The sequence below is a fragment of the Jaculus jaculus genome, chromosome 14 (assembly GCF_020740685.1).
Source record: "Jaculus jaculus isolate mJacJac1 chromosome 14, mJacJac1.mat.Y.cur, whole genome shotgun sequence".
Taxonomy (NCBI): domain Eukaryota; kingdom Metazoa; phylum Chordata; class Mammalia; order Rodentia; family Dipodidae; genus Jaculus; species Jaculus jaculus.
Genome location: NC_059115.1, coordinates 915146 through 940892, shown reverse-complemented (window position 1 = coordinate 940892; position 25747 = coordinate 915146). Strand labels below are relative to the sequence as shown.

Below are 25747 nucleotides of genomic sequence, written 5' to 3'. Positions count from 1 at the left end.
TTATCTTAAGCACTTTAAGCTCTATATCCCTATAAAATCTCTCTAAACTTTAAGAAAGAAAAAAAAGCCAGGCGTGGTGGTGCACGCCTTTAATCCCAGCACTCAGGAGACAGAGGTAAGGAGGGATGGCTGTGAGTCCGAGGCCAGCCTGGGGCTACGGGCTCAGTTCAGGGTCAGCCTGGGCTAGAGACCCTATCTAGGAAAAAGCAAACAAAAACCATAGGGGTTGAGTACGATCCCTAGTTAGGAAGCCACAAGCTGCTTTGATGCTGGGCTGCACCAGGCACGTTCCGGAAGCCCCTCCCGCCGCCCCGCCGAGGCCGGCGCCTAGGGGCTGGGCTGCGCTCTTGCGTCACGCGCCGCCGCCGGCCCTGCGCGCCTGCGCTGCTTCCCACGTGCCGCCGCCTGAGACTCGTGGAGTTGGGGACGCGGCGGTGCCTGGCGGCGCGGGAGTTCGGGGCTCGTCATGAAGCCAGGTACCGCTTAGAGGTTTGGTGTCGGGCCCCGGGGCCTGGTCCGGCGGGAACGGGACGTCAAGGCCGCGGTCGGAGGAGGAGGGAGGGGCGGGGCCTGGGCCGGGGTTCCGAAGCTGGGGTCTGGCTGGTGGATCGTGGGGGGAAAGGGCTTCTGGTTCCGCCCGGGATCCCGCCTGCTCCCCTCCTCCCCCCCCCCACCCCCCCCCCCCCCGGCAGACGAGGCTGAGGTCCGGCTCGGGGATCGTGGGGGGAAAGGGCTTCAGGTTCCACCCCGGGATCGCTCCTGCTCCCCTCCATCCCCCGACAGTTCTCGAGACGTGTGGCTGGCTAGAGTGAGTCGGGGGCCTTGGACCTGCGTTCGAGGGTCGTCCAATACAGACGGTCTTCACTAGGGCTAGTTTGGACTTCTGGGCGTGGCTTTTGGGAATCCAGGTGGGGTGGGAGTGGGAGATGGGACCTAGAGCTGGATCTGGAAAGCCCCCCCCTCTGTCGTCTCATTACCGGCCCCTTCATTAGGCCTGTAGCCCAGCCTCCCCTAGTGGGCCAGAGTTGGGTGAGGATCCCCCTCTTGGGAGCACGCAGCCCTCTCTAGACCAAGTTCCCCCTCGCTGCACTTCTTGGAGAGGCGAGAGATGGGATGGAGAGTTAGGGACCTCTAGGATTTCCGAGTTTGGGGTAAGAGAAACTTTTTACAAGCTGGGCAGTGGTGGAAGAGGAAATGCACGGACGTGAATGGCTTAATTCATCATTTTCCCGCGTTTTTTTTAAATATTTTATTTGTACGGAGAGAGAAAAATGGGCACTACAGATGCATACACCACTTTTGCATAAGGCTTTGTGTGGATCCTGGGGATTAGAACCCAGGTCATCAAGCTTTGCAAGCATGTGCCTTGAACTGCTGAACTGTGTCCCTAGTCCCTCCCATGGTTTTTTTATAAAAAATATTTTTATTCATTTGAAAGAGCGACAGAGTAAGGGCACTCCAGGGCCTCCTGCCGCAAGTGCCTTTAACCACTGAGCCATTTCCAGCCCCTCTGATAAAATACCGGCTTTGACAATAGAGTGCCACAATTCAGTGTTTTATTTCTGGCTTAGCTTCTTAGTCTACTGTGTGAGTTTGGACAGTTGGCTTAGCTTACCTCTGGGCCTTAGAGTTGTCATCAGTAATATAGGATTCTCTGGCCTGTCGACACGTGCTAACTGTCCTAGTCCTCAGAAGGGGGAATCACAGTTTGACACCAGCCTGGCCTACATAGTGAATTCCAGGCCAGGTTGAATTGCATAACAAGACCCCTGTTTCAAAAGGGGGAAAAAAAAGTATGGCTCTTAGTTAGGATTAAGTAAGATGATTTTTTTTTTTTTAAAGAAAGTAGCTCAGTGGAAGGAAAAAGTTAAGATTCTACCTGAAAGCCGTCCTCCCCTCCCCTCCCTGAGAGACTTTCACTGTTGACAAAAAATGTCTGCCTAGTGCAGATTTTCTTTTATGAGCACATATGCTCTCCTGGGCAAATGGGACTCATGGGGGGGGCGGGTTGAGTCCATGTCTCCCCCTACATTTCAGTGTTTGGGGCTGTGTGGTCTGTGACTCCACCCCCACCAGGGCTGGAAGGTACACCTTCCCTCCGACCTTTCTCCTTTGCATTGTAGAATGTTAGGTTATAGACATCTCCATGAGTGAGCTCTCAAGTGAGGGTTTGGGCCTTAAATGGCAGGAGCTTTAGGGGAGAGACCGTGAAAGCTGGCAGTTTTGTGGATTTGGATAACTGCAACGAACTTGCGGACAAAACACTCTTATGATTTGGGACTACATCTTGAAGATAGAACCAAATAATGAGTATAAAACTAACTGAGCTTTTGGGCTCTTCCTGGAAGGGTGGAGTTGCCATTTTGGTGGGTTTTTGTTTGAGATTCATATAGCCCAGGGTGACCATAGTCTCATTTTATAGTCAAGGATGGTCTTGAACTGAGCCTCCTACCTTAGCTTCCCAAGTGCTAGGTAGGGTCAGGTGTATTGACCCCACACCTGACTGAGATGAGGGAGGCTATGGAGGGAAAGCAGATTCTAAACAGCAAAGTGTGTGTGTTGACATGCAGTCTTTGAGTAGTGGGTCCTTTTGATGCATTTTTCTAAAAGCCCCAGGGCCTGTGTCTGGTACTGAAATAATTTATATTCATGCCCACTACACCCCATGAAAATATCTACCCTTGCTAGGGCCCTGTTGTTTCAGGCCCAGGTTGAGTCTTAAAGGCCAGCTAGTGATGTCTCTAAGACCCTGTAACAGAAGGGGACTCATTCCCCTGAGTTTGCTTGAATAGTAGTAAATATTCATATTGTGAGCCAGGCTGTGTATGATTTGTGTGTTACATCATTGGATCTTGACAACTTTATGAGGTGGTTCCCGTGAACTTCTTACTCTGTAGGATCTTGAATGGCAGTGACAGGGCCATCTTCATATATGGGATACAAGATGGGAGGGACCAGGACTCCTGTTCACCAACATCTACTTACTTTCTGAGTGAATACATACTGAGCTGGGCATGGTGGCTCACGCTTTAATCCTAGTGCTTGGGAGGCAGGGGTAGGAGGATTGCCATGAGTTCAAGGGCCAGCCTGAGACTATATATTGAATACCAGGTCAGCCTGGGCTAGAATGAGACTCTACCTCAAAAAAAAAAAAACAAAAAAAACCCACAAATCAAACATTGGGTTTTCAGTCTTGGTGTCAGTGCCTAGGAGTGTAAGAGTCACCAGCAGAGCTGAGGATGTAGCTCAGTTGTTAAGAGTGCCTGCCTAGTATGCATGTAGCCCTTCCTAGGTTTAATTCTATCCCCGAATACCCTGTGTGCTCACCACATGAAACGTGATGTGGCAGTACATGCTATAGTCCCACTACTTGGGAGGTACAGGCAGGAGGGTCAGAAGTTAGAGGCCATCCTTGGCTAGGTAGCAAGTCAGAGCCCAACCTGGACTATATAAAACCCTGTCTTAAGGGGGAGGGAAAATCAGCAGCTCCTCCAATATTTATTGAGCCTCTGCTTTGCATCATACATTATGGAAGGCCCTGGGGATGCAGTAGTTACTGGAGCAGTTAAAAATCCTCCTGCATTTGGGGCTTGGGGCAGAGGCAGAAGTTCTAATATTAAAAGTGTCGCGGGGGGGGGGGGTCGGGGTCCGGGACATGGTGATACATTCCCAGCACTCGGGAGACAGCGGAAGGAAGATCGCTGTGGCTCCAAGACCACCCTGAGACTACATAGTGAATTCCAGATCAGCCTGGGCTAGAGTGAGACCCTATCTCGAAAAACAATAAAACAAAAATGTATCACAGGGCCTAGGAAGATGGCTCAGTGGTTTAAGGTCCTTGCCTGCAAACCCTGCCAACCCAGGTTCTATGCCCCAACACCCATGCAAAGCCAGATACAACTAGTGGCAGAAGCAGCTTGCATTTATTTGCAGCTGCAGGAGACTTTGCCATGTCCATATACACATATGTACACATGATACATGCAGATACTATTTTTTAAAAACTAGCATGAGGCTGGAGAGATGGCTTAGTGGTTAAGGCACTTGCCTGCAAAGCCAAAGGGCCTCGGTTTGATTCCCCAGAACCCACATATGCCAGATGCACAAGGGGCCATATGTGTCTGCAGTTTGTTTGCAGTGGCTGGAAGCCCTGATGTGCCCATTCTCTCTCTTCCTTTGCCTTGTTCTTTCTCTCAAATAAATAAATAAAAGTATTTTTTAACTATCATGTATAATAATTAATACAAAGAGAGGTAAACAGTATAAAGAGAGGATGGGCTGAGTCCAAGCTAATTAATCAGAGGTGTCAAATGTAGTGGGCTGACAATGCCATGCTCCTGTTAGCATTGGGAATGCCCATGTTAGAGATGTAGAAGCCGGACTGTCCCATTAGTGAGAAAGGTGTGGAGACCAAGACAGCCTGAGGGCAGTGAAGTCAGCAGGGTCTTGGCATGGGGAGCTCTTTTGAACTATACATGAGAATCACAGAGGACTGTCTATAAACAGTCCTTGTATCCAGTACAGTTTCACCAGCAACACTAGGTTCAGTGGAGAGTCGTGGAAGTAATTCTGAGTTCATTGTGGATGTGGCCACCAGCCTTGAAAGGACTTGGGCAACATTGTGATGGTCTCTGATTGACTATTTCAAGCTGCATTTTGGAAAGTAGACTGTAGGGGGAGTAGAAGATTAAAAAATGAGCAACCTTTGGTTATATTGGAATTTTGAAGATAAACTATATTAAAAAGAAATAATAGGGCCTGGAGAGATGGCTTAGCACTTATGGCATTTGCTTGCAAAACCAAGGACCCAGGTTCAATTCCCCAGTACCCAGATAAGCCAGATGCACAAGATGGTGCATGTGTTCATTCTGGAGTTCATTTGCAGTGGCTGGAGACCCTGACACACCCATTCTCTCTTCTGCCTCTTTCTTTCTCCCTCTCAAATAAATAAATGTACTTTTAAAATAATAATGAAGCTGGGCATAGTGGTGCACACCTTTAATCCCAGCATTCAGGAGGCAGAGGCAGGAGGATCACCGTGAGTTCAAGGCCACCCTGAGACTATATAGTGAATTCCAGGTCAGCCTGGACCAGAGTGAGACCCCACCTCGACCGCCCCCCCCAAAAAATGACAATGATAATTTAGGAATGTTATTGGGTAGCTGTTTCTCTTTTTTTTTTTTTTTTTTTGGTTTTTCGAGGTAGGGTTTCACTGTAGTCCAGGCTGACCTGGAATTCACTATGGAGTATCAGGGTGGCCTCAAACTCAGGGCAATCCTCCTACCTTTGCCTCCCAAGTGCTGGCATTAAAGGTGTGCACCACCACGCCTGGCCCAAAAAAGGTTTTAAGTTCCACTCAATGCATGAAACTATTGTAAATTATAACCATAAAGCACTTTTTCAAAAACCTTAGCAAATTGGTAACTGACAACTTACAAGTAAGATCATTTTGAGTTGTCTATAATTTTTATTTAATTAATTTATTTATTTGAGGTAGGGTCTCACTAGCTCAGGCTGATAAGTCACTATGGAGCCTCAGCATGGCCTCAAACTCACGGCAATCCTACCTCTGCCTCCTGAGTGCTGGGATTAAAGGTGTGTGCCACCACACCCAGCTCTGTCTCTGATTTTTTTATTAATTTTTTTGTTTATTTTTATTTATTTATTTCAGAAAAACAGAGAAAGAGGCAGATAGAGAGAGAATGGGCACTCCAGAGCCTTCAGCCACTGCAAATGAACTCCAGAGTGCGCCCCCTTGTGCATCTGGCTTACGTGGGCCCTGGGGAATTGAGCCTGGAACCGAGGTCTTTAGGTTTCACTGGCAAGCGCTTAACCACAAAGCCCTGTCTCTAATTTTTAAACTAGCTTCAGGTTAGGTCTTGTAGTTTTGTTTTGTTTTTTCCTTCAGAATAGTACTGCAAAGCTTTTGAAACCATTGCAGAAGAAATCTCATAACACCAGAAGAATTCCACTTGAAATAGTGTATTGTGCTTAGGAAACAGTATTTGTTCAGTCCTAAAGTGACAAAAGTATCCTTTTTATCTTAAACTTACCTCAGCCTAAACTTTTTCATTTATTTTTGGGGACTGGGTCTCAGCATGTAACCCTGCTGGCCTTGAATTTATGATCCCCTGCTTCCAACTCCTGGTGCATGGATTTAAGCTTGCATTGCTATGCTTATGACCAACTTGAAGCTCAAATTGTGTGGCTTAACTGACAAGCTGTAAACTACTTGTAGAGTGTTGTCTGTCCTTACAGGACAGTTTGGGGACTGTTTTTCCCTGAGCTGGGTGAAGTGCCACAAGCTTGGGAACAGAGATGGGTTAGCTGGGAACTACCTCCTGTTGAACATGTGGGCTTGGTTTGCCATGTTCAGGGTCTTCAGAGGGGGCATGTAGATATTTCCTGATCATAGGAGATCATGTTGGCACAGAACGTGTACACACATGAGGTTTATTAATATTAATGATAGGATGGGTTCTGTGAACCTACTGTCCCACCAAGAAAACCAGAATGTCTGTGTTACACTTCATTATTAGCCTCATTTACAATTCATGATGCCCCCTCCCTGATCTGTAAACAACACATGTTGTAGGTCTCACCCCATCTTTCCCTTGCCTCGTGGGGGAATCAACACAGCAAAGCATCATTTAGTTCTAGTTGTTGCTGAACTTTAAAGAAAGGATATTGTGGGGCTGGAGAGAAGGCTCCGTGGATAGGGTTTGTCGTGCAAGCATTCAGGTCTCCAGCACCCATGTGAAAGCTGGGTGTGGCAACACGTGCCCGTAATCCCAGCATTGGGAAGGTAAACTCAGGCGATCTCAGGGATTAGCTGGCTAGCTGTTAGCTAAATCAGAAAGCTCCCAGTTTGGTACAAGACCCTATTTCAAAAAATTAGATGGTTGAGTGGCTGGTGAGGGCACCCAAAGTTGACTTTTAGCCTCCACATGTGCAAGCAAAAAAAAAAAAAAAAATTGTGACAGGTGTGGTGGTGCAAGAGTAACCTGTGGCCTCAACCTGCCAAATGGGAAGTAGAGGCCAGAGGATTTTGAGGTCAGTTTAGCTAAAATATACTAATGTTAGGTGTGATTTTCTGTGATTTGTTTCACCTACTATTATGGGGGTCTGACTTATCTATCCATGCTGTGAAGCTAAAGGTTATTTTCTAGCTGGGGGTGGTTATGCAAGCCTTTAATCCCAGGATGCTGAGGTAGGAGGACTGAGTTCAAGGCCAGCCTGGGTTGTTTTCATTGGTGCCTGGTCCTCATTTTCTTTGTACATTTGATGTTGGGTTTGGCCTGCATTTTCTGATGCACACAGATCAATGCCAAGCTTTGTTGGTATCTCACTGCATGGAACTGACAAGTAATGTGTGTTTCACCTTTCAGGCTTTGTTGCCCTGATTCCTATTTTGTTTTGTGCCACAGGTTTCAGCCCCCGCGGGGGTGGCTTTGGCGGCCGAGGAGGCTTTGGTGACCGAGGTGGTCGAGGTGGAGGTCGTGGAGGCCGAGGAGGCTTTGGCGGGGGTCGAGGAGGCTTTGGCGGGGGCCGAGGCCGAGGCGGAGGTGGAGGCTTCAGGGGCCGAGGTGGAGGTGGAGGAGGAAGAGGTGAGTGAGGTTGGCAGGGAGGTTATGTGGGAGGCTTTCATGGAACCCTGGAGGGAAGAGAGGAGTCTCCTTGCTACTACAGCTGTTCCTTGCAGGTGGAGGCTTCCAGCCTGGAGGCAATCGGGGCCGAGGCCGAGGAGGCAAAAAAGGAAACCAGTCTGGCAAGAATGTGATGGTGGAGCCCCATCGGCATGAGGGTGAGTGAGGAAGGTGGGGAACCAGCCAAATGTAGAAGTGGGCTACATTGCTAAGCCCTCGCCTACTACACTCTTGCTCCCTCACCAGGTGTCTTCATTTGTCGTGGAAAAGAAGATGCCCTTGTCACCAAGAATCTGGTCCCTGGAGAATCAGTGTATGGGGAGAAGAGAGTCTCTATTGCAGTGAGTCCTGAACCCCTATCCAAACCACCAGGCCCCAGCTGATGGTGTCACCTGCTATTTCCTCCATGGGACAGCTAGAGGGTCACCCTAACACATGTCTGCATGGCTGCTGAGATTCCCCATTGCCTTCAGGTGAAAGTGCAGAGGCCTTGGTGTGATCTCATAGGCCCTGCATGTTTCACCACATGCGCATGTGAGCATGCACACACTGGCCACATCTCCTCACTGTCCAAGGCCATATTATACCAGCAGCCCTCACCACCCCCATGCTCGATTCTGTTCTTCCTGTCCTTTTTTCTGGTTAGCCACATGCCTCTCTGCTCCGCTGGGTCTGGGTTGGGTTCAGAAGTCTCCTTCCCTCGCAGCCTCTCCTGGACTGCTTCTTCCTCTGTGCCTGCTCCCTGCTTTGCTACCTCACCTCACCTCACCTCACACCCTCTCTCGGCTTGTCTCCATAACACCTGCAATGCCAGGTTGTATTTAACTGCAGTGTATACTTATTCCTTCAGGGCAAGATCTATGTCTTGTTCACTGTTGTGTCCCAGTGCCTGGAACAGGGTGGCCTATGCAGATGCTGGGAGAGGAAAGGATGACTGAGTGCCCAGATCTTCCTGTTACCTTTAGTGTTTACTATCTGTTGGTCCATCTTCTCCCAGTCTACAGCCTCCATGAGAGGGTGGGGAAATGCCTGTTGGGGCCCCTGCTGTGTATTTCATTGGGTAGTAATTGGTCTGTCCCGTGGTTTTTGAGGGTACTGGGATTAAGGGAATTAAGAGTCCTGCAGAACCCAACACTGACTTCCATCTGTCTCTTCTGGGCCAGGAGGGAGATGACAAAATTGAGTACCGAGCCTGGAACCCCTTCCGCTCCAAGCTGGCAGCAGCAATCCTGGGCGGCGTGGACCAGATCCACATCAAGCCAGGGGCCAAGGTTCTCTACCTTGGGGCAGCCTCAGGCACCACTGTCTCCCACGTCTCTGACATTGTGGGCCAGGTGAGTGGAGGCAGAAGGAACAGGGCCTGACTGCTTCCCCATACTATGTGACTGAAAGCCAGCGCCTTCTCACACTGCCTGTAAGTGGAGTGACAGGAAGCAGAGTCCCATTCAACCCCTGGGTTCATGGTCTTCAGAGGTGTTAGCGTGGAAGTGCCAAATGTTCACATGATCCAGTACTTGGACAACAGATGCCAAACTTTGGTTACCCTTTTTAAAAATCTAGGGTCCCCAAAATCTAGGATTTTTTTCCCCCTCCTTCTTTGCAGTCCTGGGGATTGAACCCAAGGCCTTGTGCATGCTAGGCAATACTGTCACTGAGCTATGGTCACAACCCCTGGTTCTGCTGAAAGAAGCAATCGTCCTCATGGTTCTGGGCCTGCATTTCAATGTGTCTGTTACAAGTTTCCCATGTAGAGGCACTGGTTAGTTTACACCTCACAGGCCATTTTGGTTTGATGGTTATAAACCCCATTCTCAGGGCTGAGGAGATGACTTAATGGTTAAGACACGTGCTTGCAGAGCCTAACAAGCCAGGTTCAATTGATTCCATAGTACCCATGTAAGCAGGTGCACATGGTGTCACATGTATCTGGAGTTTGTTTGCAATGGCTAGAGGACCTGACCCACCCATTCTCTCTCATAGATAAACATAAAATAAAACTTACAAAAATCCTCAGCCAAGCATTGGACCTGCACATCTGTAATCCCAGTATTTGGGAAGTAGAGGCAGGATTTCAAGTTTAAAGTCAGCTTGAGATGCATAGTGAACCCTTGTCTCAAAATGAGGGAGGAAATAAACCTCAGAACTCAGGCTCTTCTGTCAGCATTTAATGGTGGTATGGCTCTCAGCACAGCATCTGAGCTCTCGGCCTCAATTTAGCCGTGTGGAGCGTAAAGGTTGAAAACAAATGAGTTGGTTTCTGTGTCAGGGCCCATTAGAGGTGCTTGGCCTTGGCCACCTATGTCTAGGCCTTGTTGGGAGCCTGGGCTCTCTGAAATGTTGACATAATAGTTGTTATTAAATGGTAGAGTCTGACTGAGGGTTTGAAGAAATGGTGGATAATAGTGTATGAGCCCAAGATAGGCACTCCACACATGAGAACCAGTATCAGTACATTATTACTTGGTTTGTTTCAGGACGGCCTGGTCTATGCTGTAGAGTTCTCCCACCGCTCTGGCCGTGACCTCATTAACCTGGCCAAGAAGAGGACCAACATTATTCCCGTGATTGAGGATGCCCGACACCCACACAAATACCGCATGCTCATCGGTGAGGGGCCTGTGGTTGCCCCGGGGCCAGGAGGATAAGCAGTTAGTCTGGGTTTCCTAGAAAAGGCCCAGGGAGTCCAGATTCAGTTGAAGTTCTTGCTAGCAGGCCTCTTGACTGCAGGAATGGAAAGGCTGGAGAAGAGCCCCAGGAGGCTGCTTCAAGGGTTTGGATGTCTGGTGCCTTAGGAAGCCCAACCCCTTTCTCTTCTCTGATCATCTCCCTGCAAAACCCAATACTTTTTTACATTACCCCTGGCTTGTGTTTAAACTACTCTTATTTTGATTATCTGGTGAGATCCTAGCCCAGAAAGCACAAACTGGCCTGAATGTGGTTTATTTTTATTTTTTATTTTTTAAAAATCTTCAACAGTACATAGATGGAAAAAATAGAAACCCAGAGGTAATTGACAATATTTGCTATCTGTTTTTCCCAGTACTTAAAAGGTACATTTTCATTATACTGTATTTTTTTTTAATTATCACACTGCTTTAAATTATTACTTTTCATTACACTAATTTTTCTTTCTGTGCCTTTTTTCCCCATGCACTCATCCCCTCCCCTGATCCTACCACTTGTTTTCATTTTATCGCCCTGTACACGCTCTTGCCTTTAACTGCTCTCCTTTGTCTCTTTGGTGACATGTCTGTCTCCCTCCCCAGACCCGGGAGCATCTCGAGGGCAGGGTCCGGGTCTGACTCGTCTCTGTGTCCCCCACGCCCAGCCCAGGGCTGGCCACAGAGTAGGTGGCAACCATGATTTACAAGCAGAAGAATGAATGAATGATGTGACTATGGGTTCTAACCCCATCTGGGGGCTGTGGAGGGAGGGGTGCCCGTGGTGGGGCGTGAGACTGGAAGGACAGACTCCGGGAACCTGCTGGCAATGGAGCCGAGGCCCCACGGCAGGACCTGGGAAATTCTTAGTCACTCCAGTTTGTAACTGCTGCCCCTTTCTCCTTAGCAATGGTGGATGTGATCTTTGCTGACGTGGCCCAGCCTGACCAAACCCGGATTGTAGCTCTGAATGCACACACCTTCCTGCGTAATGGAGGACACTTTGTGATTTCCATTAAGGTGTGGGGCTTGGAATCTAAGATGGGTGGCACAGTGTTCCAAGGAGGTATTTTTAGGACTTAAAAGAGGCAAGAGTGTGTGGAGGGTGAATGCTTGATGGGTTTGAGTCCCACTATGAGAGTGAACTCCAGGAGCTATGTGACTTTGAGCAAGTTGCTTAACCTTTGAGACTCAGTTTCATTTGTAACAGTAAGTTTTTCACAGTTTTTCGAAGTAGGGTAGTCTCAGGGTGGCCTTGAACTCATGGAGTATACCGCCACGCCCAGTCATTTGTAACATAGTGAAATTAGTTCTGTCTCCTTAAGAGTTGATGTAAATACTACCCAGCTGAGATGAAGTATTTAGAACAGGTCATGCCTGGCATAGATAGATGTTAAATGCTAGGTGAATGTCAAAACGTTTTCATAGAAAAAATGCCCAGGTACTTTTCACCAGGTTCACAATTTTTTTTTTCTTTCTAAATTTATTGTTCCCAGCTGCATTTGCCTCACATCAAACACTTTTTTGTAATTAAGTCTGTGGCATCACTGTCAAAACCCAAGTTTCACTTAATTTCTGACGAAAGCATACTTACAGCTTCAAGAGCAGCCCTCAAGTCCTTTTTCCTCCGTAGGCCAACTGCATTGACTCGACAGCCTCTGCGGAGGCCGTGTTCGCCTCGGAAGTGAAGAAGATGCAGCAGGAGAACATGAAGCCGCAGGAACAGCTCACCCTGGAGCCCTACGAGCGAGACCACGCTGTGGTGGTGGGTGTGTACAGGTAAGCAGGCCGGTCATGTCAGGATGGGGGGCCGCGGCCCTGGGAGCACGGCCTGACGCCCCATCTCAACCTCACAGGCCGCCTCCCAAGGCGAAAAACTGACGCTCAATGCCATCTGGATTCCTCCTGAGATGTGTGCTGCTACTGTTGCACGTGTGAAGTTTTTTCTATTAAAGGACTGTCGCTCCAGTCGGCCGCTGGTTGCTCTGTCGTCGCAGGACGCATGCGTCACGGCGAAAGCCGGGGTGTGGTGGGCCCTGGGATAGTCGCATCCGGTCACGCGGCGCACACTCCATTGGCGCCTGTTGCGCATGTGCGGCAGCAGGCACTTAGAGCGCAGGCGCAAGGGCGGTCCTCAAGTCACGTGATGGGGCGGGGCCGGAGGCGGGGGACGGTTTGTTGTGGTCGCCATCTTGCTGGTTGCATTACTGGGTAATCGGGGCCCTGGCTTGCCGCGCCCGCAGGACGCCCTCGGCCGGTGGCCAGGTCTGAGCTCGGGCTCTCCGAGCAGCGCAGTCCCCTCGCCCGCGCCCTCAGGTAACGGGCCGGCAGGGAGGAGCGGGCGGGGCCCGCCCTGCCTGCGTCGCCGTGGAATGAGCGCGAGGCCGGGGCCGCCGAGGTGGCGGCGCGCTCGGCTTCCCTGGGGACCGCGCCCGCGGAGCCCACCCGAGACGCTCTAGGAGGGGTGCCGGACCCGCTCCCGCCCTTTGTTTAGGCTGGGCTCCTTCAGCCGCTTCATCGTCGCCTGGCAACAGCTGCCCTGGGCGGCGATTGGCTAGGCGTTTAGCAGCCATGGCCAATGGCGTGGTTGTTGCCATGGGAGGAGCGGCTTGCTGAGCTCCGTTGGGCCCCGCCCGCTGGGTCTCTGCCGGCCGGGGAGGGCCTCCGGGCTGGGGGGCGGGGCCGGGCGGGGGGGGGGGCGAGGGCTAACCACCCCTCCCCCGTCCACCTGCTCTCCCCTTCCCCCCCAGTGCCCCGGGCTGACCCCCGCACCCTCCTTCCCCGCCTCTCCTCCCGGCGGCCGTGGCGGCGGTTGGTGTCACCCACCGGGCCGCCTGTCCGGCTTGCCCTCGCCTCGCCGCCGCGGGGTTCGCGGGCCTGCCGGGACGGGACGGGCGGCCACCTTCTCGCCGCTGACATGCTGGCCGCCCGCCCGCCCCACTGGGGGCCCCACCGCGCCCCCGCGCCCTGCGGGCCTGCCGCCAGCCCTGACCCTGGTACGGGATGGGAACCGGGTCGGTCCTAGTGTGGGAGGGCCCCGGGAAGAGGTGGGGGAGCCTCTAGAGAGGAGGTGATCAGGAGTGGTGAGGCACCGGAGAGAAGGGATCTGACCTGGGGGAGGCCCTGGGGACAGTTTTGTAGCGGACACTTTGCAGGGAGCGTTATGGTCTTAGAGTATTTAGGGATCTGGCTGTGAGGCCCTTCTAGGAATAGACACCGTTGTGGAATGACCCGATTTAGAAAGAGATCTGGTAGAAGAAATACGGGATAGTGGTGGAGCAAGGATCTAGTGTAAGGGGGGGAAGGACACCTTCCCCTATCCCCTTGCCCTTTTAGGGAGTAGACTTTGGGAGGGGATCTGAGAGTAATAGGGGATGTGCATACAGGAAATGAAATGCAATATAGGGAGACTACTTAGAAGAAGGGTCCCTCAGACCCACTATAGAGGGCTGGGCAGGATGTGGAAGGGAGGGCTCCCCTGGGAAAAGTGTCTTGGTGGTTGAGAAACCCGTAGGACTCTTCTAAAGTAGTTCTCAGCTAACCTTGGTGTGCCAGGAAGCCCACATGGACCACGGTGAGGTTTCAGAGGTCTGCTAAGAACTGATGTGGTTAAAGGGTTTGGCAAAATGGGAAGGGTAGACTTAAGTGGAGAACTTGCTACAGCCCGGGAGATTGGATGTTTAGGAACGACTACAGGAGAGTAGTGCCTCATATGAGAAGCCCTGGGGAATCGTCAGCCACTGGTAGAAATAGGAAGAGAGAATGGATTCTCCCGTCCAGACTTCCACAGTTTCTATCTTCCTCTTCCAATTATTGCTGTCTTTCTGTCCTTCCTGCCCCTGTCCAATACCCGCCCTGTCTACTTCCTAATCATTCTCTCACATGTTTCTTTGTGCTGCCTCGTGTTTTTTGTTTGTTTGTTTGACCCATGATTTGAGTGCCAACCCACTCATGGTTCACTTCCCTGTCTCCTCTGCATTGTTACCCTATGCTGTGCCCTGTCCTTTCTCATGCCCACCTCTTTTCTGACCCACATACCCTCTTGTTCCATGTCATCTTTCCACCTCCTGCCTACTCTCAGGTCTTAGCGGCGGTGGCAGCCGAGGTGCAGGATGCGAGAAGGCGCCCCCCGGCCGGGCTCCCGCTCCAGGCCTCGCACCCCTGCGGCCCTCTGAGCCCACCATGGCCGTTCCACCAGGCCATGGTCCCTTCTCTGGCTTTCCCGGGCCCCAGGAACACACACAGGTGGGTATTCAGCTGGCTCCTTGCCTGTCTGGAGCTATGGAAAGGCTGGAGATAGAAGGGTCTGCAGACCAGAAGATAGTATGGTTGAGCAGGACAGTCTCTGAGGATACCTGGGCCCCCACAGGACTGAAGAGTTTCAGGCAGGCAGTTTGGAGACTCCATGGACGAGACTGAATTACGAGGCTCTCCCGTCTGTGAACCAGGGCCAGTGGTGCTCCTTCCTCCCTCCCAGCACGGTTGTGCGAGTTAAACAAGTTAGTGCAGTGTGTGGAGTGAACAGTGCTAGCACACAGCAGACATTCAGTAAGTTCACAAAGACAAGTACAGAGCGGAGAGCCTGCAGGGGTGGATAGGGAGAAACCTGAGCTCAAGAGGCTTGGGCTGGCGGGAGAATCTGCAGAGAGAGAGGCGGTAAGGCTCTATGTGGATGCCACAAGGAGTGGGAGGCAAGAGGCTGCATCTCCAAGAATCCTAGGGTGCAGGAGCTCGACAGAGGCACTCAGGGTTTGAGGTGAGAACATGGAAATGCAGGCAAGTCTGGAAAGGTTCCCAGCATAAGTCATGTTGGGAAAAGGGTTGGGAAGCAGAGCCAGATTCCGTATGGTCTTCTTCTGAGGTTCAGAAGGGAATAAAGGTGTGGAATGACAATGGGGCTCGTGCAGCGTCAAAGAGAAATTGTTCACTTACAGGGCAGTCTTTAGGGAACATCCCCTGTGTACCAGGCCCTTCACAAGAACAGGAGAGCTGCCCTTGGGGAGTTTCTACTCTTGGGTGGAACCAACACATGGAGGGGTGGTGGAGATGAGCCAGCAGCCCTGTGTGGTTCTCCCCTCTGAGGTTAGAGGTGAAGGCCTATGCTCAGTGTCTGCCTCACTTCCCATCACAGGTATTGCCTGATGTGCGGCTATTGCCTCGGAGGCTGCCCCTGGCCTTCCGGGACGCAACCTCAGCCCCACTGCGCAAGCTTTCTGTGGACCTCATCAAGACCTACAAGCACATCAATGAGGTGGGAAAGGGCTCCAGGCTGGGTCCTGAAGGGTCCTGGCTGTGCTGGCCCAGGTCACTTAACTAGTCCTGGTCTCCTGCTGGCTGCCTGGGCAGGTATACTATGCGAAGAAGAAGCGGCGGGCCCAGCAGGCGCCACCCCAGGACTCAAACACCAAGAAGGAGAAGAAGGTTCTGAACCATGGCTATGATGACGACAACCACGACTACATCGTGCGCAGTGGCGAGCGCTGGCTGGAGCGCTATGAGATTGACTCTCTCATTGGCAAAGGCTCCTTTGGCCAGGTGTGAGACACCTCCACTGTGGTCCTGAGGTTGGGAATGCTGACATCCTCTCAGTGGTTCAATGGCTTCAGATCCCCTGTGGGCCACTCACTGCAGCCACTTGGTTTCTCTGTGCCTTGGTTTCCTTTTCTGTGAAAGTGTAAATAACAAAATTCTCTGCTAAGGTAATTGTATTATTTAATATCCAATATTTACACCAGTGCCGCTGATGGTGAGCACTCAGTTGTGAGCAGTTAGTAGGGGACAGTGTGACTAGGGGGTCTCCCAGTTGGAGGGAGAAGTGGGCACCTGCCATGCTGTCATGGCCTCACTTGGCGCCCTGCCCTGCCCTGATAGGTGGTGAAAGCCTATGATCACCAGACCCAGGAGCTGGTGGCCATCAAGATCATCAAGAACAAAAAGGCCTTCCTGAACCAGGCCCAGATTGAGCTGCGGCTGCTGGAGCTGATGAACCAGCATGACACGGAGATGAAGTACTACATAGGTGAGCCTGCGCATGGCTGGGCACCCCAGTGAGGAGGTCATGAGGGTCTAGGGCCTCGCTGGCTGCCTTTGGGAGTCTGCCACCGCGTGGTCGTGGACTTTCCTGTTCACTTGAGAACAATTGAGTCAACCCAGTCAGTGCACCTAACAGGCCCTGTTGCAAGCACTTCACATGAACTACATCACCCTTATGTGAGGGGCAGGGCATTATCACCCACATGTGGAAAGATAAGAAACCATGGCAGCCATTCAGTGCTGACATGAAGATGAGGCGACAGTTTGCACTCAGCGTTTATAATTTGAAATGCAGTGGACTCAAATCTTATCTTTTGATATTTATAGTCTCTCCCTCCTCTCTCTGATACCTCAGAAGAAGAAGAAAAAAAAAAAAACAAGGAGATTGTTTCCTTATAAAAAAAATTTACTGCAGCCAGGTGTATTTCATCCCAGCACTCAGGAGGCAGCAGTAGGAGGATAGCTGTGAGTTTGAGGTCAGCCTGGGCTTAAAAGACTCTACCTTGAAAAACCAAAAAGAAAAGAAAAGGAAGAAAACTAGTGTCTCCTGCCACAAAGATAGATAAACACAGCTAAGATGGAACAGTGAGGTTTTTGGTTTGGGTGGGTGTTGAGGCTGGTTTTCTGTACCAGGGGTCAAGCCAGGGCCACATGTGGTAGGCAAACACTTTACCACTGAATGGCCTGACAGTCTCTCACTGAGTTGCTTAGGCAAGGCTTGCACTTGCACTCTTCCTGCTTCAGCCTTCCAAGGAGCTGGATGGCAGGGCCACACCACCAGGTCAGGCTCAGTGTTGAAAACAGAGGAGGAACTGTAGCGTTGTGTTAAAGACCAATTAGGAGTGAACAGAACCTTTTATTTTTCCTTTGTGGTGCTGGGGATCTGACTCAGGGCCTTACACATGCTAGACACTTCTAGTCCACATCCCTAGCCCTCGGTTTTTGATACACTCTGTGGGCTAGGCTGGCCTTGAATTCAAGATACTCCCTGCTGACAGAAACTTTGTGTGTGTGTGTTTTAATACTTTTATTTTAAATCTAACAGATTATATATTTATTTTTTTAATTTTTATTAGCATTTTCCATGATTATAAAAAAAATCCCATGTTAATTCCCCCCCACACACTTTCCCCTTTGAAATTCCATTCTCCATCATATCAGAAACTTTTTAATCAGGATTGACAGACTTGAAGATAAGTAACTTCCTATGTGAGGCAAGCTACTTGCCATAAAGAAACTAAGAGGCACTAGCAGGTCGTACCTGAGGGCACATGGCAGAGTGGTCAGGAGGCAGGGGCATTTATGACCACGTGGCCCCAGGCCACCTCCCCTCTCCCAGCCTGTTTCTTCCATGTTACCTCTAAATGTCCTCTGTCATAGTGCACCTGAAGCGGCACTTCATGTTCCGGAACCACCTGTGCCTGGTTTTCGAGCTGCTGTCTTATAACCTGTACGACCTCCTGCGCAACACGCACTTCCGAGGAGTCTCACTGAACCTGACCCGGAAACTGGCCCAGCAGCTCTGCACAGCACTGCTCTTCCTGGCCACTCCTGAGCTCAGCATCATCCACTGCGACCTCAAGCCTGAGAACATCCTGCTCTGCAACCCCAAGCGCAGCGCCATCAAGATCGTGGACTTCGGCAGTTCCTGCCAGCTTGGCCAGCGGGTGCGGCTCTGCCTGGGGGTGGGGTCAGTGGCATGGGTGGGACAGGTTTAGCCCTGACCCTGGACAGTGATACCTGAGGGGCATTATTGGACATGGACAAACCCCCCCACACTTCACCCCCAAAGGATGGCCTATGAAGGAAGTAAAGAAAATGCCAGCAGGGAAGGTTTTGGAGTTCCAGATGTGGCTGGTAGAGTAGAGTTGGTGGCCCTGTCTGGCCTTAGTGCTGGTTGGTGACGTGGGTGGACCCTGCAGCTTCATGTGAGCAGGCCATATGGACACACCAGTGTAGGGCGGGCTGTGAGGACCACTAGCCACTGACTGGTAACCAAGTGGCCCCAAGGTTAGGATGGAGAACATGGTCAGCAGGCCAGCAGAGACTGGAGGCTGCTGAGCACCACAGTGGATGATGGAGAGTGTGCTGAACCATCAGGGAGTGGAGCCTCCGTGCTCCTGGGAGCGGGAGGGGAACCTTGTAGAGTCCTCCAGCCTTGGAGTGCTGGGAGCTGATGTCCTAACTTGCCTTCCTTCCCTCCCCAGATCTACCAGTATATTCAGAGCCGCTTCTACCGCTCCCCAGAGGTGCTCCTGGGCACGCCCTACGACCTGGCCATCGACATGTGGTCTCTGGGCTGCATCCTTGTGGAAATGCACACTGGAGAGCCCCTCTTTAGCGGCTCCAATGAGGTGTGCCCCCAGGAAGGGGTGTGCTGGAGGTGGAGGGGTGGAGCCTGCCCTGCCGGTGCCCCTGACCACCGCCTGCCCGCAGGTGGACCAGATGAGCCGCATCGTGGAGGTGCTGGGCATCCCACCTGCACCAATGCTGGAGCAGGCACCCAAGGCTCGCAAGTACTTTGAGCGGCTGCCTGGGGGTGGCTGGACCCTGCGAAGGACAAAGGAACTCAGGAAGGTGCGGCCCCTACCCCGCACTACTCTTCCCTCCCCAGTGGTCCGTCACTCTCACACTTGGGGCTCCCTCTCTCCCTTCTTCCCCTCCCAGTGTCTTTCCCTGATCTCCTCTACCCCCTTGTCTGTGCTTTCCTTCCTCCCCTGCCAGCCCCATCTCTCCTTCCCAACCCACACCTCTGAGTTTCTACTTTTTCTCATGCCTCTGTTTTCCCCGTGTGTGTCTCCCTGCCCCTCCTGCCCACTGACGGCCACTCTCTTGCCCCCCCTCCCACCCCCTCCCTGCCAGGATTACCAGGGCCCCGGGACACGGCGGCTGCAGGAGGTGCTGGGCGTGCAGACGGGCGGGCCCGGGGGCCGGCGGGCGGGGGAGCCGGGCCACAGCCCCGCCGACTACCTCCGCTTCCAGGACCTGGTGCTGCGCATGCTGGAGTATGAGCCTGCCGCCCGCATCAGTCCGCTGGGCGCTCTACAGCATGGCTTCTTCCGCCGCACGGCCGACGAGGCCACCAACACGGGCCCGGCAGGCAGCAGTGCCTCCACCTCGCCGGCGCCCCTCGACACCTGCCCCTCCTCTAGCACCGCCAGCTCCATCTCCAGCTCTGGTGGGTGCCCAGTGCCCATAAGGGTATAGCAGGGCGGGGACTGTTTTGGCTCTGCCTGGGTGACCTCTAATGGACCTCTACCCCAGAGCTTTTTTAACTGTCTGATTTTAAGCCAAGGTGGGTGGAGAGTTCCAAAGGCCTGACAGGGTTACTGAAAGTGGGCCTGGGCTAACTTATAAGACTAGTTCTATTCGAGGCCACCCTGAGACTCCATAGTGAATTCCAGGTCAGCCTGGGCTACAGTGAGACCCTACCTCGAAAAACCAAAAGAAAAAAAAAAAAAAAGACTAGTTCTAAAAGCCCTGCACAGCTCCCACCCCAGCTCTCAACCGTTGGAGCACCAGAGTTCTCTAACGTGACCCTGGTCCAAACCTGGGCCTAAGCCATAAACTAGACTCACCCCATCTCCTCACCACTACCTCTTTCTCTCCTCCCTGGTGCTTCCAGGAGGCTCCAGTGGCTCCTCCAATGACAACCGGGCCTATCGCTACAGCAACAGATACTGTGGAGGCCCTGGGCCCCCCATCACCGACTGTGAGATGAACAGCCCCCAGGTACTAGGGGCTCTGAGGCCCTTGATGGTGGGTGGTGGGCTCTTGGATCTTTCAGGGTCTAGGTCTCCATTACCCACTGCTCTTGTGTTTTCTTAGGTCCTGCCTTCCCAACCGTTGCGCCCCTGGGCAGGGGGTGATGTGCCCCACAAGACGCATCAAGCCCCCACCTCTGCCTCATCACTGCCGGGGACTGGAGCCCAGTTACCCCCTCAACCCCGATGCCTTGGCCGTCCCCCATCACCAACCTCACCACCACCCCCGGAGCTGATGGATGTGAGCCTGATGGGCAGCCCTCCAGACTGCTCCCCACCTCACCCAGCACCTGCCCCCCAACACCTGTCTGCCTCAGCCCTCCGGACTCGGATGACAGGAGGTCGTCCACCTCTCCCACCCCCTGATGACCCTGCCACTCTGGGGCCTCGCCTGGGCCTCCGCGGTGTACCCCAGAGCACAGCAGCCAGCTCATGACCCTGCCCCCTCCCTGGGGCCCCTCCTGAAGCCATACCCCCCATCTGGGGGCCCTGGGCTCCCATCCTCATTGCTCCCCCTGACTGGAATTGCTGCTGCCCAGCTGGGGTGGGTGAGGCCTGCACTGATTGGGGCCTGGGGCAGGGGGTCAAGGAGAGGGGTTTGGCCGTACCCTCCCCACTGATGACTGGACCCTTAGTCCCCCCCCCCCAATTTGTTTTCTATTTATTGTACCAAAGACAGTGGTGGCCCGGTGGAGGGGAGACCTCCCTCGCCCCAGGGCCCTAGGAGGGGGAGGGGTCAGGTAGGGGGAGATGGCCTTGCTCCTCCTCGCTGTACCCCCAAGTAAAGAGCTTTCTCACATGCCTGCCTGAGCGTTTGCAGGGCTTGGCTCCCTCACCTGACTCAGAGGCACGGCGGGGAAGGTTGGGGAAGGGGTGTTGGAGAAGTTTGTGATATGGGGACATCATAGCTGTTGATGTAGGAGGTTGAGAGCTACAGAACCCTAGATGCATCCTGGATAGGATCCTAGCCCAAATTTGTCTTTTCTAGGGCAAGCTGAGTCCCTAGAAGGGGAAAGGACTTTTTGGCTTGTGGCTGGGATATCCCCATCATATGCCTCCTTCAGGCATAGCTCCCAAAGTCTGCACAAGAGTGACTTATGCCAGGCAGGCATCTAACAGATTCGGGTGTATTCAGCAGGCCATCCTTGGTGCCATCTGCTGAGCGAGCATGCAGTGGGTACGTTTTACTCCACCTATGTCCTGTCCCAATTTGGAATCATTGCAGAGTATTTGAGATTCTCAGGCAAAAAAAAAAAAAAAAAGATACTGAGTTCCAGGTAAGTCATCTTGCTTTCATGGCAATTAGGAACCATCTCCCAACTGACCAATCAAGAACCACCTGGCTCAAAGGATACGCATAGGGGCAGGGTGTGGGGATTCCTGGGAAATGGAGTTTTGTGAGGCCATCTTTGATCGGTTTTTAAAACCTTAGGAAACTACGAAGGCCAGAATTCCTCCCGCACGTCTCGGAAGGGCGTTTTTTTTTTTTTTTTTTTTTTTTTTTCTCCCTTTCCCCTGGCCTCTAATTGGCAAAGCCAGGTAGTGCCCGGATGTTGTAGACGGATCGGTAGTCGCAGGGGCTGTGATTGGGCATCCTGTGCGCCGCGCCGATCTCTGGCGTGCGCAGCGTGGGGCGCTCGGTCCGCCGCGGCCGTAGGCGCCCGGGCTCGGAGCCTCCCTGGGGCTGCTCTCCGGGTTGGGCTGGCTCGCGGGCTGCCTGATGCCGAGCTCGGGTAGGGGGAGCTGCCTCATGGAAGGCCGGGTCTGGGCGGTGGACAGGCCGCACCCCGGCCTTATGAGAAAGGCTTTATGCGTGACTCGCCTGCGGCGGAGCTAGTGGAGGTGGTCATTGTAGAGTGGGTGTGATTGCACGCGGAGGACCCGGAGCCGGGGAGAAGAGGCGCTCGGCCCAGGGTTGCAGACTGCTTTCTGCCTGGCGTGTGCCTTGTGGTAGGTTCCTAACAAGAGATGTCGGGGGTGGGGCGCAGGGCACAATGGAAGAGTTCCAGGTGTTTGACAGGCTGTGTAGAAGCATGATGCGGAAGAGGGGTGGAGGAGAGATCCAACTTGTGCTTGTCGGTGTTCGGTAAACATTTGTTCATTTTTGTGGAGCTGAGGCTAGAACCCCAGGTGTCACATATGCTAGGCATGTGCTGTACTACTGAGCTGCGCTCACGTCTTCAGCAGAAAACATTTTGAATACGTAGTCAGCTGTTCTGCAGATGAGGATAGTGACGGAGGCTAAGTTACTTGCCTAAGAGCCCTACAAATTGAAGCCAGCCTGAGCTAGACTGAGATAGCCTACCTTTGGGTGGGAAAGTAGGCTCGGTTCTCTGAGTGTGTGAGTTTACATGGTGTATGATGAGCCTGGAGCTGTATGACTGACTGTGAGTGTGTCTGTGTACATTGAGTTATCACGGTGTGTGATGAGCATGGAGACATCTGTGGAGCCAGATGTTGTAGATTCTGTAAAGATTTTGGGACAGCCATGAGTTACATTTTTCACATTTCTATTTCCAGCCCAGTAGCCCTCTTGTGCTCCCAGCTTGCTGTCTACCTGCTATTCCAACTTGTTGTCAAGAGGCATCTTCAGGTGACCTCATCATTTTAGTCAGTTGAGTTTCTGTGGCAGCCTCCTCAGTAGCACTCCTGCTCCCAGCCCGAGGGCCCAGGCACCTGCATCAGGTCATATACTTCCCCTGCTAGCAGCACTCCACAGCTCCAACCCACTCTGGTGAGAGCCAGTGCCCTTTCTGTGACCTGGTTCACTGTCCTCATTCACTGCAGCAGCTATCCTGGCCTCAGTGTCTTGTCCCCTGCTGTTCTGAAGTGATGCTGCGAGCATCCTGGTCTTCCCATGTGACACAAGGTCTTGTGCAACCTAAGCCAGCCTCAGTGGTGTGTTTCTGAGGCCTCTGATTCCCACCTGTCTCCCTTGTAAGTGCTGGGTCACAGCTGAGCCTTGCTGTGCTGGTTTACCTTTACTTTTCACCGCTCTCAATTCCGTGCTCTATCTCCCATGCCTAGAACAGGGTTTAGCACATAGTAGAGCTCATTGTCTATCACATGAGCAGTTTCAGAGCACAGATTCGGGTTCCAACATCTTGGAACTCCACCCAACTCCTTCCTACACAGTTCAGAAGGACACTTAAGATGCTCACCAGGTGTCTGGCCTGCTTTGTTCTCAACAGAGAGGGGGAAAAATCCCTGCCCTAAAGAACTCAGGATCTCAAGGGTCGGGTGTCATTCGTGTCACAGCAGTGTGAAATAACAAAACTCAAGCTGCATGCTGAGTGAACACTTGACAGGAATTCTAGTCTGACTCCTGGAAACAGACTTAAGAGTGTGTGGCAAATGGATCCCAGAGGCCAAAGAGAGCAAGAGAGGCCAGACTGTTGACCCTGAAAGGGGCTTGGGCCCTCTTCCTGGGGAACTCAGCAGTGGACAGAAGCATGGCAAGATTAACTGTGCCTTGCAGAAATTTACTCTGGCTGTTGTGTGAGAATTACCTAGGGAACTAAGAAGTAGAGAGACTGTTGACAAGGCCGTGGCTGTAAGATTTAAACAGCTGCAGTTAAAGTCACATTCTTTGGTTTTTTGAGGTAGGGCCTCCCTGTAGCCCAGACTGACGTGGAATTCACTAATGTAGCCTCAGGGTGGCCTTGAACTCATAGCAACCCTCCTACCTCTGCCTCCTGAGTGCTGGAATTAAAGGCATGTGCCACCATAGCCTGGCTTAAAGTCCCATTCTTGTGTTTCTTTCAAGAGGAGGTCTTCCCAATAAGCATTGCCTGCTCAAGGCAGCGCTCCAGTGGGGCGGCCATGGCAACAGTCCAGTTGAGAGACGGTGATGCTTGGTCAAAGAGGTAGCAGAAGTGGTCAGATTTTGGATTAGTTTGAAGGACAGGATCTGGGGTGAGAAAGAATCTAGGGTAGGCTGAACAAATGAAAGAAGGTTACTGGCAGCTGGATAAGGAAGACTGAAAGGCAGATCTGGATTAGAAGTGACAGTGACCTGAACGTCAGGAATGTGGAGCTATGCTGTATTGATTACAGAGATAGAGATGGCAGGAGCCTGAAGCAGAATACAGTGGACAGTGCCTCAGCTCTCTGCTGCCAGGCCCTGTGGTCAACTTCCTCCTCCATGTGACCTAGTTCAGTTCCTGCTAGACCTACTGTGGCTGGAGGTCTCCTGTGGAGATTGGTGTCTGCTGTGAAGGACTCTGAACTGGGCAGGCACCCCAAGTGCTAGTTCCTTCTGACTGCTGCTCTGCTGGGAGGAGTGATTTGGCCCGTTTTGGAGGGTGGGTGGGTGGCCCATTTACTTTGCCTCAAGTGTGTCTGGATCTGGTAAGGGGAGTGAGAAAGACTACCCTGGTAGGTATCCTTGTAGAAACGGGGGCGGAGGGGGGGGTCTGGTTGGCACTGGCCTGAGAAGGGCTCAAGGTCGGGTCACGAGCATCCAGGCCAACCTGTGTCCACCCACAAATGACAAGTGTCACTCCCAGCTTGAGGAAGACATGACAAGGACTCTGTCCTCTGGGCACTGGACCCTGTGGTCCAAGCAGGAGCCAGTGGACATGGCCAAGATGGGAGAGCACAGGTGCAGAGGCCAGGAGAGATGCGGGGAGGGGGGAGGCTGTGGGAATCCAGAAACCACACTGGACCCTATCTGAGGTGTTAGGGAGGGCCTCCTGTAGGAGGAGGGCAGCATGAGGTGACCTCCCTAAGGGAGCTGAACAGTGGTTAGCTGGGAACTCCACAGAATCCAGCAGACACTGGTACTTTTGTTTGTAGGTTTCCTTGTTGAATAATTTTTAGCTTTGCAGAAAAACTGCAAACATCATGCAGAGATCTCCCTATACATACTATGCCAGCTTTTCCAGACAATATATTCGCCAAAGCACAGATGAGTGTTCTGTTGAATGCCAGATTTTTTTTTTCCTCGAGGTAGGGTCCAGGTCCAGGCTGACCTGGAATTCACTATATAGTCTCAGAGTGGCCTCGAACTCATGGTGATTCTCCTACCTCTGCCTCCCAAATGCTGGGATTAAGGGCGTGCACCGCCATGCCCAGCTGAATTCTAGATTTTATTCAAATCTCCCATCTTCCCACTAATATTTAGGCACTGTTTCATTCACCACATTTCCTTGGTCTTCTCCAGTCTAACAGTTTTTCAGTCGTCTTTTGTTTTTCATGACCTTGACAGTTTTTGTTTTGTTTTATTTTATTTTGTTTTTTGAGGTAGAGTCTCACTCTAGCCCAGGCTGACCTGGAATTCACTATGGAGTCTCAGGGTGGCCTCGAACTCACGGTGATCCTTCTACCTCTGCCTCTGCTGGGATTAAAGGTGTACACCACCACACCCGGCTACCTTGACAGTTTTAAGGAATACTGTTCAGGTATTTTATAAAAACTGGGTTTGTTGGATATTTTTCTTGTGCTTAGATTGAAACTATAGGTTCTGGGATACTGGGTTGCTGTTAACCTTGAGCCCTTCATTTAAGGTGGCACCTGAAGATTTCTCAACCATAGTATTTTTTAATGTTTTATTTTATTTATTTGAGAGAGAATGGACATACCAGAGCCTCTAGCCACTGCAAATGAACTCCAGACACATGTGTCATCATGTGAATCTGACTTA

At 52.0% G+C, this 25747-nt stretch overlaps 2 protein-coding genes across 4 annotated transcripts; both read left to right on the top strand.

Moving 5' to 3' along the window:
- The first annotated feature begins 368 nt into the window (after nucleotides 1–368).
- On the top strand, nucleotides 369–12274 carry Fbl (fibrillarin). Its single transcript, XM_004670410.2, has 9 exons — nucleotides 369–476; nucleotides 7428–7607; nucleotides 7703–7804; nucleotides 7893–7987; nucleotides 8810–8980; nucleotides 10121–10253; nucleotides 11214–11326; nucleotides 11940–12085; nucleotides 12163–12274. The coding sequence occupies exons 1-9, from the start codon at nucleotides 467–469 to the stop codon at nucleotides 12185–12187; spliced, it is 975 nt and encodes a 324-aa protein (XP_004670467.1). The 5' UTR covers nucleotides 369–466; the 3' UTR covers nucleotides 12188–12274.
- A 218-nt stretch (nucleotides 12275–12492) lies between these two features.
- On the top strand, nucleotides 12493–20902 carry Dyrk1b (dual specificity tyrosine phosphorylation regulated kinase 1B). Of its 3 annotated transcripts, none has more exons than XM_004670412.3 (11): nucleotides 12493–12622; nucleotides 14388–14551; nucleotides 15438–15557; nucleotides 15653–15841; nucleotides 16178–16325; nucleotides 17720–18006; nucleotides 18547–18693; nucleotides 18776–18916; nucleotides 19202–19517; nucleotides 19965–20071; nucleotides 20168–20902. In XM_004670412.3, the coding sequence occupies exons 2-11, from the start codon at nucleotides 14489–14491 to the stop codon at nucleotides 20537–20539; spliced, it is 1890 nt and encodes a 629-aa protein (XP_004670469.1). In that variant the 5' UTR covers nucleotides 12493–12622; nucleotides 14388–14488; the 3' UTR covers nucleotides 20540–20902. The 3 variants fall into 3 exon arrangements, with proteins under 3 accessions (XP_004670469.1, XP_044990285.1, XP_004670471.1); XM_045134350.1 differs by lacking the exon at nucleotides 12493–12622 and having other exon boundaries at nucleotides 13834–14551; nucleotides 19202–19237; nucleotides 19322–19517; XM_004670414.3 differs by lacking the exon at nucleotides 12493–12622 and having other exon boundaries at nucleotides 13835–14551; nucleotides 19322–19517.
- The last annotated feature ends 4845 nt before the right edge of the window (nucleotides 20903–25747 follow it).